Below are 19,494 nucleotides of genomic sequence, written 5' to 3'. Positions count from 1 at the left end.
GCGACATTTTCAACAAGAAACTCCCAGGAAATTTAGAATTGCAATTTAGTAAACCAAAAAGGCTGTATTGGCATGTGTTGCAATGTTGATATTTCATCATTGATATATAAACTATTAGACTGCGTGGTCGGTAGTAGTGGGTTTCAGTGTAGGCCTTTAAGATTCGTAATGGTTGTTAGTAAAATAAATACCTGTAACATATATATGTTGAAAGTATCCTGCCGTGATATTTCTAAAAATCATAGCAATACTAATAATTTTTTAATTTTTATTTTTTGCGATGCGTGCCTTTCATTTCCGTCCCACAAAATGTGTGTGCGCGCACGCGCACTTGCACCTGCCGCTAAGCTCCACATACGCAGGTAGATGTGCTGTGACTGAGGGCACTCCCTCCTGGTGCGTTCACGAACCCCCGACTGCCGTGGGATAATTTAGAGTCGAAGCGCCCGAGGCTGACAAAGTGCCGATTAGCCTTCGCAGCGCCGGTGCCCACCTGCAGCTTTCCGCCGAGTAAAAAGAAACACAGCCCCCCGAACGGTAAGGTTTACTCGACGTTTATTTGTATTAACATATTCATTTTGAAGTCGAGTGTGCTTGTGTTTGCGTGGCAGCTGTTTACGAGACCGCCCGCTCTTCAAAACTTGACGCTTTACCCAGTTTTTGTTTTATATTCCAGCTTCGACCGCCGACATGAATAACTCCAAATCAAAGGGGTTCCAACTTCTGACGTGAAGCCAACTCGAGTTGGACAATGTATCTGTTCGTGAAGAAGAAGAAGTTTAAGTTTCAAGTGCGCTTTACTTTAGAGGAGCTTACGGCAGTGCCTTTCGTTAACGGAGTACTTTTCTGCAAGATCCGCTTGCTTGATGGCGGGGACTTTGCCATCCTGTCATCCAGGTATGTCTAACACGTTTTTTTACATGTTTGTCATCGATATAACTTTGCCCTCACCAGGTGTTTAATTCAACCTTAGTGGTAATAATGAAGCTCTTATGAAGAAAGGCAGAATCATATGTGTTAGGTCCTATACAGGGTGGTTGCTGTGACATGACCATGCAAATGCTGCACTTCACCTTCAGCAAACAACTATTTCACCCTTTTGTCCCCTACTCAAGTTACCTTAGCTCCACCCTACCTGCTTATGTTGCTGCATGTTGGAACCGGTGCTGGGGCAAATTGCTTTCAAAAATGATTTAGTTAAAAAGAAGGGGTTGGGAAAAAAAACCCCAACATGTTGAAAGAGCCATATTGGACCAAAAATACAAAAAATAAATCTGTCTGGAGCCACAAAAAACTTAAAAGCCTGATGCAAGTAAAGGCAAAGAATTCAAGGCCTACTGAAATGAGATTTTTGTATACAAACGGGGATAGCAGGTCCATTCTATGTGTCATACTTGATCATTTTGCGATATTGCCATATTTTTGCTGAAAGGATTTAGTAGAGAACATCGACGGTAAAGTTTGCCACTTTTAGTCGCTAATAAAAAAGCCTCGCCTTTATCGGAATTAGCAGACAATGTGCGTGTGGCGTCACGGGTCGTAGGGCTCCTCACATTATTTACAATCATAGCCAGCAGCAGCCAGAGCTATTCGGACCGAGAAAGCGACAATATCCCCATTAATTTGAGCGAGGATGAAAGATTCGTGGATGAGGAAATTTAGAGTGAAGGACTAGGAAAAAAAAAAAAAAGGCGATTGCAGTGGGAGTGATTCAGATGTTTTTAGACACATTTACTAGGATAATTCTAGAAAATTCTTTATCTGCCTATTGTGTTGCTAGTATTTTAGTGAGTTAAGTAGTACCTGAAATTGGGAGGGGTGTGGCCACGGGTGTGTTGACGCCAGAGTCTCTGAGGGAAGTCACGAAGCTGCAGCAGGACAGAAGCTCCGCTGATCTCCGGTAAGAGCCGACTTATTACCACAGTTTTCTCACCGAAAACTGTCAATTGACATGTAGTCGGGATCCATGTTCGCTTGACCGCTCTGATCCATAGTAAAGCTTCACCTGCGGGAATTTTAAACAAGGAAACACCGTGTGTTTGTGTGGCTAAAGGCTAAAAGCTTCCCACCTCCATCTTTCTACTTTTGACTTCTCCATTATTAATTGAACAAATTGCAAAAGATTCAGCAACACAGATGTCCAAAATACTGTGTAATTGAGCGATGAAAAGAGACAACTTTTAGCCGCAAGTGGTGCTGGCTAATATGTCCCCTCCAACCTATAAAGTCACAAACACGCGTCATCATACGTGTCATCATTTTGCGACGTTTTCCACATGAAACCCCGCGGGAAATTTAAAATTGTAATTTAGTAAACTAAACCTGCCGTATTGGCATGTGTTGCAATGTTAATATTTCATCATTGATATATAAACTATCGGACTGCGTGGTCGGTAGTACTGGGTTTCAGTCGGCCTTTAAAAGAAAAATGATACAATTAATTAATTTTCAAACTGAGACTCGCTGACTTTGGCTCATTTTCTGTGAAGAACATATAACAGAATACTTATTTAATGACCGCACACCATACACCCCCCTACACATTTCTATGACATATAAGATGTCCGGGGCTAATAGAAGGGTGGAAATTGATGTTCTGTGTACCACACACACTAGAGGACAGAGTGTAGGTACGCAGAACATCGGCGGGTCAAATGTGCAAGAAAATGAGAGCAGACAGAGTTGACAAACAATGTTGCAACCTTGTGTTTGTGGTTCTGATTGACCCGTTGCATTTTGTGACTTTTAATGCCTCACAATAAAACACTTTTATTTTAAAATACTGAACAGATATTTACCTTATCCAAATAAACATATGTTCAGTATTTTAACATAAAACTGATTAATATTACAATATTACATACAGCGTGTCACTTTTATGTTAAAATACTGAACTTATGTTTACCTCATCCCAATAAATATATGTTCAGTACTTTAACATACAACTGTTAAATATTACAATATTACAAACAGTGTCTTTTTTATGTTATAATACTGAAATTTACCTTATCCCAATAAACATAAGTTCAGTATTTTGACATAAAACTGTTTGATTGTGAGGCATTAAAAGCCACAAAATGCAATGGGTGCATCAGACCCACAAACGCTGGCTGAGTAACAAGAATATGAACATTGCATGGAAAATTTCTCTGCCAGCTTCTGCATCCCACATCTTACATATAAGATGTCTCGGGCTTATAGTAGTGTGGAAATTGATGTTCTGTGTACCACACACACTAGAGGACAGAGTGTAGGTACGCAGAACATCAGAAGGTCAAATGTGCGAGAAAATGAGAGCAGACAGTGTTGACAAGCAATGTTGCAACCTTGTGTTTGTGGTTCTGATGGACCCGTTGCATTTTGTGGCTTTTAATGCCTCACAATCAAACACTTTTAGGTTAAAATACTGAACAGATATTTACCTTATCCCAATAAACATCTGTTCAGTATTTTAACTTAAAACGGTTTGATTGTGAGGCATTTAAAGCCACAAAATGCAATGGGTCCAACAGACCCACAAACGCTGGCTGAGTAACAACAATATGAACGTTGCATGGAAAAAAATTCTGCCAGTTTCTGCATCCCACATCGTACACATACAATGTCCGGGGCTGATAGAAGTGTGGAAATTGATGTTCTGTGTACCACACACACACACACACACACATGAGGAAGAGGACAGAGTGTAGGTACGCAGAACATCAGAGGGTCAAATGTGCGAGAAAATGAGAGCAGACAGTGTTGACAAACAGTGTTAAAATACTGAACATAGGTTTATTGGGATAAGGTAAACATCTGTTCAGTATTTTAACATGATTGTGAGGCATTAAAAGCCACAAAATGCAACGGGTCCATTAGACCCACAAACGCTATATGAACGTTGCATGGAAAATTTCTTTGCCAGTTTCTGCATCCCACATCTTTTATATATGATGTTTGGGGCTAATAGAAGTGTGGAAATTGATGTTCTGTGTACACCACTCACACACACAGCAGGCCTAGACAGGAGAGGACAGAGTGTAGGTACACAGAACATCAGAGGGTCAAATGTGCGAGGAAATGAGAGCAGACAGTGTTGACACACAATGTCGCAACCTTGTGTGGTAACCGCAGGTGCAAAAACACAAAAGAAGAATCCCTGTGGGATGCAGAAACTGGCAGAGAAATTTTCTAAAACGTTCATATTGTTGTTACTCAGCCAACATTTGTGGGTCTGATGGACCCATTGCATTCTGTGGCTTTTAATGCCTCACAATCAATACTGAACAGATGTTTATTGGGATAAGGTAAACGTCTGTTCAGTATTTTAACATAAAAGTGTTTGATTGTGAGGCAGTAAAAGCCACAAAATGCAACGGGTCCATTAGACCCACAAACGCTGGCTGAGTAACAACAATATGAACATTACACAAGGGTTAAGTATCTCAGAGGGTAAGATGACACCTGTAAATTACTGGCTTACAACTGCCAAAGGTATAGATTCCGTCAGTCTACCCCAGTGCAGGTGTGGGTACAGATGTAGCTTACCACCACCGGGTGTGAATGAATGCTGGGTTCCCACTTCTCTGTGAGTGCTTTGAGTAGCTAATAATAGAAAAGCGCGATATAAATCTAATCCATTATTATTATTACTATTATTATTATTATTATTTTGTGTGTGCCCGCAAGTTAAAGGCACTATCATCATTGTAACATTCTAAAAAAAAAAAAAAAAAACAGTATTTCAAACTGGGACAGTCTTCACACATTTGCAGACTTAAACTGACCTATGAAGTACTGCATGAATTGGGTCCAGATCCTCTGGCATAGTTCATCAGCCAAAGAAACAGCCATAAACTTGTCATTCAAGGCTCTGTCAGAGGTGACTGTTTTATTCCTCCGCAAAGGAGCACTTTCAGTAAGTCAGCCTGGTCAGTAAGGAGTGCAAACGTGTGGAACTCCGTACCCGAGGAGGTTAAACTGGTCACAATTTACAAGGCCTTCAAAAAAAATAAAAGTAAAATGTGGCTTATAAACGCCTACAGCTGCCAGCACTAAAAGATAAGCCTGTTTTGATGCTAAGATAAATGTTATGTTGTGATGTTGTATTTCATTTTTGATCATATCGTATATGTATTGTGTCCTTTTTTTCTTATTCTCTCTCTTTCTTTTGTTTTTCTTTTCAATTGTAATTTTACTGCCATTTGTACATCATGGCCGGGGGGCTACAGTTTGAAAACTAACCTTCTGGCTAATTATGGCTTTTTTTTAACCATGTGTAGTCATGTGTTTTATGAAATTGCATTGACCCCTTTGAAATAAACTAATCTTAATCTTAATCTTAAGGAAAGTACAGGCTGTCTCCTTGTAATGGATTTATTACAATCTCTGCAAACCGGGTAACATTTGCTGTGGTCTGGAACAACATGGCACACAATCAGAAATGCAGCCAATATTACATACACAAGACATCCAACTATAAATTAAATACACAGAGGACATAAATAAAATAAATTAAATAAAGTCAAATATACCTACAAATGAGGCATAATGATGTAATATGCATAACAAATTGCAAGCCTAAATGGCATGTTAGTATTGATTATTAGCACTCCACGCAAGTCAATAACATCAACAAAGCTCAATCTTTGTGCATTCATGCACAGCATAAAACGTTTGGTAGACAAAACATATTAAACAGTGGGCTTTCTAAGAATTAGGAAGTTTTGTGTTATGTTTTTCCTCCGACAGAAACATTATCAAAACAACAAATGTATTTTCCCCCCAGCTTTTTCCATTTTTGAAAAATCTCAAGGGAGCCACTAGGGCGGTGTCAGCCCTGGGTTACTGACCCCCGAGTAGAAGCTATCGGGTGTATTCCCACCAACAAGGAATTGAATTAGCTGACGATTTATAATAAAACACCTTACAAAGATTTTAGCAAAACAAATATTAATTAATAATTTGATTGTAGGTCCATTTATAAATATTTTTAATCTACTTTTAAATCACTTGTTTGGTTTGGTTTAAGTTTATTTCAAACATATATATTGTTACATGTGATACGTCATGTAATTTTTATATTTACATTTCTTTTTGCAATATGTTCGAAAAAGAATAGGAAGAAGCTAAGTTTATTTATTCCTATCAATCCAACTCAATCAAACTTTATTTATAAAGTGTTTTTCATACATAAAAGAAATGCAACGCAAAGTGTTTTACAAAGTTTAGAAACAATACTAGTGACCCATATCCATCATTGTCACATACCTAAGACATTATCAGATACCAAACGCACACACACACACACACACACACACACACACACACACACACACACACACACGTATGCAACTACATAGAAAAATGATTGCATGACTGAGTACGGAGGAGACATGTGAGTAAACACTATCACAGGAGCCATCTGCACCAGAAGGTCATCAGACCATGGCCACCAGGACGCTGACACAAGCACTGCCGATAACCCCTGAGGCAGATGGCCCATCTGAAAAAAATAATAAAACTTTTTAAATAGTACGGCGTGGCGCAGTGGGGAGAGTGGCCGTGCACAACCCGAGCGTCCCTGGTTCAATTCCCACCTAGTACCAACCTCGTCACGTCCGTTGTGTCCTGAGCAAGACACTTCACCCTTGCTCCTGATGGGTGCTGGTTGGCGCCTTGCATGGCAGCTCCCTCCATCAGTGTGTGAATGTGTGTGTGAATGGGTAAATGTGGAAGTAGTGTCAAAGCGCTTTGAGTACCTTGAAGGTAGAAAAGCGCTATACAAGTACAACCCATTTATCATTTATTTATTTAATCAACCATGAGTAGATATAAAGAATAAAATACAAGTAAAACATATGAAGATTAATAAAATAAAATACAAATATACAGTAAATAAATTATAAATAAATATAACTAAATGTAATATTGCATAAGTAGTAGGATAAAAAGTAAATTACAAATTACTTTAATGAAATAATTAACATAAGTTGAAAGCCATATCAAAAAGGTGGGTCTTAAGCCTGATTTTAAAAATATGAACATTCTCCTACCCCTTGTCCAATTCATAGCAAATAGCACATGTTTGCTTCCTGTCCTCATTTTGTAACACAAATCTATTAATAAATAGTCATGTCAGTTCTGATTCACGTATGAGTTGGATAATACAAAGCCCGTTTCCATATGAGTTGGGAAATTGTGTTAGATGTAAATATAAATGGAATACAATGATTTGCAAATCATTTTCAACCCATATTCAGTTGAAAATGCTACAAAGACAACATATTTGGTGTTCAAACTGATAAACTTTTTTTGTTGTTGCAAATAATCATTAACTTTAGAATTTGATGCCAGCAACACGTGACAAAGAAGTTGGGAAAGGTGGCAATAAATACTGATAAAGTTGAAGAATGTTCATCATCAAACACTTATTTTGGAAAATCCCACAGGTGTGCAGGCTAATTGGAAACGAGTGGGTGCCATGATTGGGTATAAAAACAGCCTCCCAAAAAATGTTCAGTCTTTCACAAGAAAGGATGGGGTGAGGTACACCCCTTTGTCCACAATTGCATGAGCAAATAGTCAAACAGTTTAAGAACAACGTTTCTCAAAGTGCAATTGCAAGAAATTTAAGGATTTCCACATCTACGGTCCATAATATCATCAGAAGGTTCAGAAAATCTGAAGAAATCACTCCACGTAATGACCGTGACCTTTGATCCCTGGAAATATTCGACATTGTGTCATCCGGACCAAAGGCAAAGTTCAAAAGCCAGCATCTGTGATGGTATGGGGGTGCATTAGTGCCCAAGGCATGGGTAACTTACACATCTGTGAAGGCACCATTAATGCTGAAAGGTACATACAGGTTTTGGAACAACATATGCTGCTATCTAAGCTCCGTCTTCATCATGGAAGCCCCTGCTTATTTCAGCAAGACAATGCCAAGCCACATTCAGCACATGTTACAACAGGGTGGCTTCGTAAAAAAAGAGTGCGGGTACTTTCCTGGCCCGCCTGCAGTCCAGACCTGTCTCCCATCGAAAATGTGTGGCGCATTATCAAGCGTAAAATACGACAACAAGACAGACGGACAAGACGGACTGTTGAACGACTGAAGCTCTACATAAAACAAGAATGGGAAAGAATTCCACTTTCAAAGCTTCAAAAATTAGTTTCCTCAGTTCCCAAACAACTATTGAGTGTTGTTAACACATCAAAGGTGATGTAACTCAGTGGTGAACATGCCCTTTCCCAACTACTTTGGCACGTGTTGCAGCCATGAAATTCTAAGTTAATTATTATTTGCAAAAAAAAAAAAAAAAAAGTTTATGAGTTTGAACATTAATATCTTGTCTTTGTAGTGCATTCAATTGAATATGATTGAAAAGGATTTGCAAATCATTGTATTCCGTTTATATTTATATCTAACACAATTTCCCAACTCATATGGAAACGGGGTTTGTATAATTTTAATAAAGTTCAAGATGTTTATCAGAAATCTTCTTTCTTGTACTTTTTAAGCACTTGAACAGCCTTCTATACTTTATCATATTAGTACATCATGTAATCACACAAACTGATACAGTACAATGAAGGTTTTAAGTGTACGTGCATACAAATGTTTTAAGTTCTTCTCTTTTGTTAAAAATAATTGTTGTTTGTTCTCGGGTAGCAGGTTGATTGATTTGTGCACAATGTTAGCTGTTTGCAAATGCACCAAATCATTGAATTTCAATATTTTGACTCAATATAAAAGGGATTGTATGTTTTCTATAGCCAACATTATGTATTATTCTAACTGACCTTTAGATTGCAATGGAAACACTGGCCTCCCCTCCCTCTCCAAAAGTAATTTCACAGCATTTTCCAGACACAGTTAAAAATAATCTTCATCAAGGTTTAAAAAGATTGCAACAAATGTGTTAAAAAAACTGCTGTGATACATAAATTGGTAGATAAGCTCTTCTCTGCTCTGCTTCCTCCTACTCCTCTTTGGACATTTTGTAATGTGAAACTGTAAATATTTGTAAGTTTTTTTCGAACATGCATACAATATCACCACAACCAGTCACAACATTAGGTACACTTGTCATACATGCAAACCTTGAGAACTTCCGAAATCGGGAGATGTGGGCCAGGGGGTGTGGTTGCGGGGCGGGGTTGAGGTGCAGGCAGCATACTCCTTCCCCTGCAAGCTGTCATGGATGAAATGAAATTATTTTTTCCAATCATTTTGGAACTTGCAAGCATATTTCTTCTTCTTACTCGTCGTCGCCATGTCTCTTCTTCGTTCTTCTGCTTGGTCTCCTTCTTGTTGTGTCTGCAGGTGTGCACTGAGCTCCAAAAGCCGTAGATGTTATTGTAACGTCCCGGAAGAGTTAGTGCTGCAAGGGGTTCTAGGTATTTGTTCTGTTGTGTGAAACTCCTCAAAAGAACTGTAGATATCCGATAATGGCTTTTTTGCTGATATCCGATATTATACAACTCTTAAGTACCGATTCCGATATATACAGTCGTGGAACACATTATTATGCCTAATTTTGTTGTGATGCCCCGCTGGATGCATTAAACAATGTAACAAGGTTTTCCAAAATAAATCAACCCAAATGATGGAAAAAATTGCCAACATGGCACTGCCATATTTATTATTGAAGTCACAAAGTGCATTATTTTTTTTAACATGCCTTAAAACAGCAGCTTGGAATTTCGGACATGCCCTCCCTGAGAGAGCATGAGAAGGTTAAGGTGGGCGGGGTGTATATTGTAGTGTCCCGGAAGAGTTAGTGCTGCAAGGGATTCTGGGTATTTGTTCTGTTGTGTTTATGTTGTCTTACGGTGCGGATGTTCTCCCGAAATGTGTTTGTCATTCTTGTTTGGTGTGGGTTGACAGTGTGGCGCATATTAGTAACAGTGTTAAAGTTGTTTGTATGCCCACCCTCAGTGTGACATGTATGGCTGTTGACCAAGTATGCCTTGCATTCACTTGTGTGTGTGTGTGCTTGAAATAAGGTTATCATTAAACCAGCTAAAAGATCATACAACGTGTCAGCATTTCTTGACATCTTCGAGCAAAGACCATTGTTAAACCCGTCCAACGCTACATTATCATGTGACTGGGCCGCCAGGCTGTTTATATGGAGAAAAAGCGGACACCTTGACAGACAGCATGCGGCTGTTAAGGGGTGAAGGTTTCAGGTGAAAGCGGACGCTAAAGGCAGTGCCTTTAGTGCACACCCCCAATATTGTGGTCCGGGTGGAAATCGGGAGAAATTCGGGAGAATGGTTGCCCCGGGAGATTTTCGGGAGGGGCACTGAAATTCAGAAGTCTCCCGGGAAAATCCGGAGGGTTGGCAAGTATGACACTTGTCCACTGTCAGATGGATCCGGGGCTTCATTTGAAAGAAGCTACTTTTAGCGGCATTCATGTCACTGGATGTTACATGCCGGTGTTGTTATGCACCTGCCAAGATTAGATGAAAACCATAATTTATCCTGCCTTCTCTTGTGTTTCTTCAAACCAAGTCATACTATTTCTATTACGTACTGGTCCATCTTGAGTAAACAGTCCTGTGTTAAGACAAATCAACACAGAAGCATTTATTTTATGGACATCAGAGCAGGTGGGAGGGCACTGGAGGGGAATTAATAACACTATTTTATATTATCATTCTCACAGCCTGAAGCAGAGGGGGAGGATCTTAGTGTTTAACGTCCAAATAAGTATGTCCACCTCACTGTGACGTGACACTGTAGCCATTGTTAAAATAAGATTGTGACACACAGCAGTCAGAGGCATCCTAAACTGCATGCAAAACATCCATCAATCCATTTTCTACCGCTTGTCCCTTTTGGGGTTGCAGGGGGACGCTGGCTCATATCTCAGCTTCATTCGGGCGGTAGGCGGGGTACACCAAGTCGCCACCTCATCACATCTGCATTAAACCTCACGCCAAAATGCTTTGTGATTTGAGGCTTTGGAATTGTTTCACACTACTATCCTACTTTCTGAAATTCCATCCATCCATTTCTTACCGCTTGTCCCTTTCGGGGTGGCGGGGGGTGCTGGAGCCTATCTCAGCTGCATTCGGGCGGAAGGCAGGGTACACCCTGATAAGTGGATGTGACGGACTCCCAGCCGTCCTCGTGTGGGTTGCGGTGACACTGGACACACGACGCGTCGTAGCAGGTTTGATTCACTTTTATTCTTTCAGCAAATCTGTCTTCGACCCGTCGGGCGCGCCCATTTCTAGTGCACCGGCCCTGCTTCCTGGTCGCGATGCACCTTTCAGTGCTCGCCTGCTGCGTCTGTGGCGGGGACTCATCTTGGCGTGCTCTGTTGTCGGGTTGCCGTGGTTTCCTCCTCTCTCTCCCGATCGTGCCCCCTTAGCCTCTCTTAAAGTCTAGGAGCAGATGCGCAGATTGTGAGCAGGTGTGTGTCCTACGCACCTGACTCCGATTGCCGTCCTCCTGCCGCTCCGCGTGCGTCACACCTCTCCTCGCCGCCGCATGCACAGCCTCCTGGCCTCCATCTTGGTCCAGAGTGCCCCTCTCAGCCGGCTGTCGGCCTCTCGGCTGCGTCTTTCCACAGTGGGAAAAAAAAGAAAATCATCATAGGTCCTCTAAAACAATATAGTAATACAACAGCATTTGACAATGGAACATCCATCCATCTTCTTCAGCTTATCCCAGGTCTGGTCGCGGGGGCAGTAGCCTAAGCAGGGAAGCCCAGACTTTCCTCTCCCCAGCCACTTTGTCCAGCTCCTCCCGGGGATTCCGAGGCATTCCCAGGCCAGTCGGGAGACATACTCTTCCAAACGCGTCCTGGGTCTTCCCTGTGGCCTCCAACCGGTCGGACGTGCCCGAAACACCTCCCTAGGGAGGCGTTCGGGTGTCATCCTGACCAGATGCCCAAACCACCCCCAATATCAATAAAATAGTACAATTAGAGTCTTCCCTCGTTTATCGCAGCTACTTGGTTCCAGTTAAACCAACCAATGGGGAGATGTGTTATTGTTGAGGCAAAAGTTGAAGATGAAGTGCAATAAAAAGTTGTTCTACCAAAAGATGGTCAACTTGATTGTTGCAGTAAAGCTAGTGCCAAGATTAACTGCGTGTTGTTGTTAGCAGTGATGAATCACCCTTAACCCGGAAACGAAAGTACCGCTTGGTGATTAGCTTTAGAGAAAATAGGACAAATACCACACTGTACTCCTCTCTGAGCTGCTACCTTACCGTGGTAGAGGAGTTTGCGTGTCCCAATGATCCTAGGAGCTATGTTGTCTGGGGGTTTTCATGCCCCCTGGTAGGGTCTCCCAAGACAAACAGGTCCTAGGTGAGTGATCAGACAAAGAGCAGCTCAAAGACTTCTATGGAATTACAACGAAATGAACCCAGATTTCCCTCGCCCGGACGTGGGTCACCGGGGCCCCGCTCTGGAGCCAGGCCCGGAGTTGGGGCACGATGGCGAGCGCCTGGTGGTCGGGCCTGTTCCCATGGGGCCCGGCCGGGCACAGCCCGAAGAGGCAACGTGGGTCATCCCTCCAATGGGCTCACCACTCATAGGAGGGGCCATAGAGGTCGGGTGCATTGTGAGCTGGGCGGCAGCCGAAGGCAGGGCACTTGGCGGTCCGATCCTCGGCTACAGAAGCTAGCTCTTGGGACGTGGAACGTCACCTCACTGGGGGGGAAGGAGCCTGAGCTAGTGCGCGAGGTAGAGAAGTTCCGGCTGGATATAGTCGGACTCACCTCGACGCACAGCAAGGGCTCTGGAACCAGTTCTCTCGAGAGGGACTGGACCCTCTTCCACTCTGGCGTTGCCGGCAGTGAGAGGCGACGGGCTGGGGTGGCAATTCTGGTTGCCCCCCGGCTCAAAGCCTGTACGTTTGAGTTCAACCCAGTGGACGAGAGGGTAGCTTCCCTTCGCCTTCGGGTGGGGGGACGGGTCCTGACTGTTGTTTGTGCTTACGCACCAAACAGCAGTTCAGAATACCCACCCTTTTTGGGTACACTCGAGGGAGTACTGGAAAGTGCTCCTCCGGGTGATTCCCTTGTCCTACTGGGAGACTTCAACGCTCATGTTGGCAACGACAGTGAAACCTGGAGAGGCGTGATTGGGAAGAATGGTCGCCCGGATCTAAACCCGAGTGGTGTTTTGTTATTGGACTTTTGTGCTCGTCACAGTTTGTCAATAACAAACACCATGTTCAAACATAAGGGTGTCCATATGAGCACTTGGCACCAGGACACCCTAGGCCGCAGTTCCATGATCGACTTTGTAGTTGTGTCATCGGATTTGCGGCCTCAAGTTCTGGACACTCGGGTGAAGAGAGGGGCGGAGCTTTCTACCGATCACCACCTGGTGGTGAGTTGGCTGCGATGGTGGGGGAGGATGCCGGACAGACCTGGCAGGCCCAAACGCATTGTGAGGGTCTGCTGGGAACGTCTGGCAGAGTCTCCTGTCAGAGAGAGTTTCAATTCACACCTCCGGGAGAACTTTGAACATGTCATGAGGGAGGTGCGGGACATTGAGTCCGAGTGGACCATGTTCCGAACCTCTATTGTCGAGGCGGCTGATTGGAGCTGTGGCCGCAAGGTTGTTGGTGCCTGTCGTGGCGGTAATCCCAGAACCCGTTGGTGGACACCAGCAGTGAGGGATGCCGTCAAGCTGAAGAAGGAGTCCTATCGGGTTCTTTTGGCTCATAGGACTCCGGAGGCAGTGGACGGGTACCGACGGGCCAGGCGGTGTGCAGCTTTAGCGGTCGCGGAGGCAAAAACTCGGACATGGGAAGAGTTCGGGGAAGCCATGGAAAACGACTTCCGGACGGCTTCGAAGCGATTCTGGACCACCATACGGCGCCTCTGGAAGGGGAAGCAGTGCACTATCAACACCGTGTATGGTGCGGATGGTGTTCTGCTGACTTCGACTGCGGATGTTGTGGATCGGTGGAGGGAATACTTCGAAGACCTCCTCAATCCCACCAACACGTCTTTCTTTGAGGAAGCGGTGCCTGGGGAATCTGTAGTGGACTCTCCTATTTCTGGGGCTGAGGTCGCTGAGGTAGTTAAAAAGCTCCTCGGCGGCAAGGCCCCGGGGGTGGATGAGATCCGCCCGGAGTTCCTTAAGGCTCTGGATGCTGTGGGGCTGTCTTGGTTGACAAGACTCTGCAGCATCGCGTGGACATCGGGGGCCGTACCTCTGGATTGGCAGACCGGGGTGGTGGTCCCTCTCTTTAAGAAGGGGGACCGGAGGGTGTGTTCCAACTATCGTGGGATCACACTCCTCAGCCTTCCCGGTAAGGTTTATTCAGGTGTACTGGAGAGGAGGCTTCGCCGGATAGTCGAACCTCGGATTCAGGAGGAACAGTGTGGTTTTCGTCCTGGTCGTGGAACTGTGGACCAGCTCTATACTCTCGGCAGGGTTCTTGAGGGTGCATGGGAGTTTGCCCAACCAGTCTACATGTGCTTTGTGGACTTGGAGAAGGCATTCGACCGTGTCCCTCGGGAAGTCCTGTGGGGAGTGCTCAGAGAGTATGGGGTATCGGAATGTCTTATTGTGGCAGTCCGCTCCCTGTATGATCAGTGTCAGAGCTTGGTCCGCATTGCTGGCAGTAAGTCGGACACGTTTCCAATGAAGGTTGGACTCCGCCAAGGCTGTCCTTTGTCACCGATTCTGTTCATAACTTTTATGGACAGAATTTCTAGGCGCAGCCAAGGCGTTGAGGGGTTCCGGTTTGGTGGCCACGGGATTAGGTCTCTGCTTTTTGCAGATGATGTAGTCCTGATGGCTTCATCTGGCCGGGATCTTCAGCTCTCACTGGATCGGTTCGCAGCCGAGTGTGAAGCGACCGGAATGAGAATCAGCACCTCCAAGTCCGAGTCCATGGTTCTCGCCCGGAAAAGGGTGGAGTGCCATCTCCGGGTTGGGGAGGAGACCCTGCCCCAAGTGGAGGAGTTCAAGTACCTAGGAGTCTTGTTCACGAGTGGGGGAAGAGTGGATCGTGAGATCGACAGGCGGATCGGTGCGGCGTCTTCAGTAATGCGGACGTTGTATCGATCCGTTGTGGTGAAGAAGGAGCTGAGCCGGAAGGCAAAGCTCTCAATTTACCGGTTGATCTACGTTCCCATCCTCACCTATGGTCATGAGCTTTGGGTCATGACCGAAAGGATAAGATCACGGGTACAAGCGGCCGAAATGAGTTTCCTCCGCCGGGTGGCGGGGCTCTCCCTCAGAGATAGGGTGAGAAGCTCTGCCATCCGGGAGGAGCTCAACGTAAAGCCGCTGCTCCTCCACATCGAGAGGAGCCAGATGAGGTGGTTCGGGCATCTGGTCAGGATGCCACCCGAACGCCTCCCTAGGGATGTGTTTAGGGCACGTCCAGCTGGTAGGAGGCCACAGGGAAGACCCAGGACACGTTGGGAAGACTATGTCTCCCGGCTGGCCTGGGAACGCCTCGGGATCCCCCGGGAAGAGCTAGACGAAGTGGCTGGAGATAGGGAAGTCTGGGCTTCCCTGCTTAGGCTGCTGCCCCCGCGACCCGACCTCGGATAAGCGGAAGATGATGGATGGATGGATGGATGGATGGATACCACACTGTAATAGGGTTGGGCGATATGGCCTTTTTTTAATATCTCGACATTTTTAGGCCATATCGGGATACACGATATATATCGCAATATTTTGCCTTAGCCTTGAATGACTACTTGATAATATAATCACAGCAGTATGATGATTCTATGTGTCATACTGCATTAATATATGCTCATTTGAAAATTTAATGCAGAGAGGGAAATCCCAACTAAGTCAATTGACCAACACTGTATTTATTAAACAGTTATTAAGCAGGGGCACAAACATTCATGTCATTTCCAAAACAGAAAGTGCAAGATTGTCAGAGACAATTTAAAACAAGCTATTAGTGCACTTTTGTGCATAATTTCACTCAGATGAAATATCAAAACAACACTAAATTAAAGTGCACTTTCTGTACAGAACGCCACTACAATTGTTTAAAACAAATAAAGTGCACTTTTGTGCATGATGTCACACAAGATATTTCAATAACTTTCAAATAAAAATGAGCTGCGTAATAGGAAATCAGCTAGTGTTCGTCCTTCGCTATGTGGTAGGTTCCTGCGGACGTTATATCCTTCTGTTGTTGACTATTTTATTCCATACGTTGTAAATCTGGAAATGTTTGCCTCTGCATTTTGTTGGTGTGGCACCGAATGGAGATGTTGACATGCGGAGTAAGCCACTCTTCATCTCTAGCGGGTGACTTTTCAAATGATGCCACATATTAGCAGTAATGCTACTTTTTGTAGCAACACTTTTGGCCCACACTTGACAAATTACAGTTGTCTGTTCGACATATTCCCGCTTGAAGCCAAACCCATTGTCAGGTTTAATGTTGTACTAGAAATACTAAAAAAAAAAAAGAAATAAACAAGTTGCTGCCTATATTCTAATGGTGGATGTGGGTTTGAAAAATAAGTTTCAGGAACACCCCAATTGTGTTACAACCAATCAGCCCGCCCCCTGAAAAGGTTCCTGGTAGATTGGAAGAGTCCCGCCTTGCTAGGAGGAACTATGAATGTTTCTGGAAGAAGTAAATGTATCTGGGTAGTTTTTGGTAGAAACACAGGGGGAACTTTATTTAGCTGTGGGGTAGTTCCCGAAAAAGTTTCTGCGGTGGAAAAGGGCCTCATGTGGATAGTGGCTAGCCCCAATCAGACAAAAACATTGTAAAGAAATAATACTTGTTGAAAATAATTATTTGCTGACCTCCATCTTCTTGTAATCTTTTTAAACAATCTAATACTTAATCTAATTTATGTATTTAATATTTGTTTACTTACTATGGTATGCACCTGGGGATAGGTTGATTGGCAACACTAAATGGTCCCTAGTGTGTGAATGTGAGTGTGAATGTTGTCTGTCTATCTGTGTTGGCACTGCGATGAGGTGGCGACTTGTCCAGGGTGTACACCGCCTTCCGTCCGATTGTAGCTGAGATAGGCACCAGCGCCCCCCGCGACCCCAAAGGGAATAAGCGGTAGAAAATGGATGGATGGATGTTCTGTTACAGAGAACAAGGACATGGGATACATTTGCCATGGTATGAAAAGGGGTAGGATTAAATAAACTCAGCTTCTTCCTACTTCTTTTCGGACATGCTATAATGAAACAACTGGAAATATGTGATGCATTACATTGTATCGTATGCATTTTCGAAATAAACTGTAACTGAACTGAACTGGATCGGTTCGCAGCTTAGTGTGAAGCGACTGGGATGAGAATCAGTTCCTCCAAGTCCAAGTCCATGGTTCCCGCCCGGAAAAGGGTGGAATGCCATCTCCGGGTTGGGGAGGAGACCCTGCCCCAAGTGGAGGAGTTCAAGTACCTCGGAGTCTTGTTCACGAATGAGGGAAGAGTGGCGGATCGGTGCGGCGTCTTCAGTAATGCGGACACTGTATCGATCCATTGTGGTGAAGAAGGAGCTGAGCCGGAAGGCAAAGCTCTCAATTTACCGGTCGATCTTCGTTCCCATCCTCACTTATGGTCATGAGCTTTGGGTCATGACCGAAAGAACAAGATCACAGGTACAAGCGGCTGAAATGAGCTTCCTCCGCTGGGTGGCGAGGCTTTCTCTTAGAGATAGGGTGAGAAGCTCTGCCATCTGGGGGGAACTCAAAGTAAAGCCGCTGCTCCTCCACATGGAGAGGAGCCAGATGAGGTGGTTGGGGCATCTGGTCAGGATGCCACCCGAACGCCTCCCAAGGGAGGTGTTTCGGGCATGTCCGACCGGTAGGAGGCCACGGGGAAGACCCAGGACACATTGGGAAGACACTGTCTCCCGGCTGGCCCGGGAACGCCTCGGGATGCCCCGGGAATAGCTGGACGAAGTGGCTGGGGAGAGGAAAGTCTGGGTTTCCCTGATTAGGCTGTGCCCCCGTGACCTGACCTCGGATAAGCGGAAGAAGATGGATGAATGGATGGATGGATGGATGGATGGATGAATGAACTGAACTGAACTGAACTGAACTGAATTGAATACTTAAAAATTAGAGACATTTTTACTTTATGGTTTTGGTAAATAAATAAAAAAGTATTTTTTTTATGCTACTTTTGGTTTGCAGTATGTGTCAATTTGTATTTACATTCCCGAAGATTGATGAAATCTGCTTAGAGAAAAAAAAAAGTGTAAACCTTTTAAAGTCTTGTCTGAAATACTTGTCATTCTCCAGCCGTGCTTTTTTTCCAAGCCTTGAACATGTCTCTACATTGTCTGGTCACACTTCCCATTTCAGCAGGTTCCCATTTTGTTTCCAAATTTGTCTTTGAAGCATTTTAAAAACATGAAGCTTGTGTGAGTAAATCCTGTAGGTTCATGCAGATCATCTGAACTCAACGTTGGCATGGAAACGGGGTAAAAAATGTCACTTCCTATTCATATTTTCTATATTTAAAATTTAAACTTAGTGGTAATTGATGTGTTTTGGCATCGGCTTTTGTTGACCAAATATGCAAATTATACTTGAATCCCCCCTATTTTGTATTAAATGTTGTTTACTGTATTTGATGTAGTGACCAACCAGCAATGTAATGCGTACCCTCACAGCATCTACCTTGTAGCTGATACCTACCATACAATGGTGGGATTGTGAAATGCCTGGTTGTAAAAAAATGTTGCAAAACCTGTTCGACTGTTCCTTTTCTCTCTGTGGGCCACCAGCAGGATACACTGGCTCTTTTTCTTATGAAGTGCAAATAAACTAATAATTTCGCTGGAAATATCAGTTAACAATTGCGGGTTATACTTGATCAGAACCTGATGATCATCTTCATGATCAATGAAATATTTTAAAGCCAGTGCTACTGCTATAGAAAGCAAACATTCTCCAACATGCAGGAACATCTGTTAGGATCTCCAACATTAATTTTTGTGGGCAGAAAATTATATTTAACCTTTTCATTCTTTTTTTTTTTATTATTTAAAATTCTACCAGGACTAATGCAAGTCTTACAAGACTCTGTTCATACTACAAAACTTCCCAAATCTTTATTTTTGATACACATACATGAACACATATGTCTTTTGCTTTCAGAAAAAAAATTCCGTGTTTCTACTGTTTGATGTGCAATTAAATAATAATTTAGCAGTTATTGTACGAAACCCAAAACCAGTGAAGTTGGTGTGTTGGTTGTTGTGTAAATCGTGAATAAAAACAGAATACAATGATTTGCAAATCCTTTTCAACCTACATTCCATTGACTAGACTGCAAAAACAAGATACTTAATGTTCGAACTGGAAAACGTTATTTTTTGCAAATATTATCTCATTTGGAATTTGATGCCTGCATCATGTTTACAAAAAGCTGCACAAGTGGCAAAAAAGACTGAGAAAGTTGAGGAATGCTCATCAAACACATATTTGGGACATCTCACAGGTGAACAGGCTAATTGGGAGTGTCCTGATTGGGTATAAAAGCAATTTCATGAAATTTTCAGT

General features: G+C 43.5%; 1 protein-coding gene across 2 annotated transcripts in view; it reads left to right on the top strand.

Moving 5' to 3' along the window:
- Positions 1 to 373: 373 nt before the first annotated feature.
- Positions 374 to 19,494, top strand: part of eeig1b (estrogen-induced osteoclastogenesis regulator 1b) — a 48,325-nt gene continuing 29,204 nt past the window's right edge. The window contains exons 1-2 of one of the 2 annotated variants that reach the window (XM_061876811.1): positions 374 to 537; positions 677 to 897. In XM_061876811.1, coding sequence (XP_061732795.1) covers positions 752 to 897 — 146 coding nt within the window. In that variant the 5' untranslated portion in view covers positions 374 to 537; positions 677 to 751. The remainder of the gene's footprint in view (positions 538 to 676; positions 898 to 19,494) is intronic. The other variant, XM_061876810.1, reaches the window with a different exon arrangement.

The sequence above is a fragment of the Nerophis ophidion genome, linkage group LG17 (genome assembly GCF_033978795.1).
Source record: "Nerophis ophidion isolate RoL-2023_Sa linkage group LG17, RoL_Noph_v1.0, whole genome shotgun sequence".
NCBI lineage: Eukaryota > Metazoa > Chordata > Actinopteri > Syngnathiformes > Syngnathidae > Nerophis > Nerophis ophidion.
The sequence above is the reverse complement of the archived record's forward strand: the minus strand, read 5'-3'. Positions and strand labels throughout refer to the sequence as shown.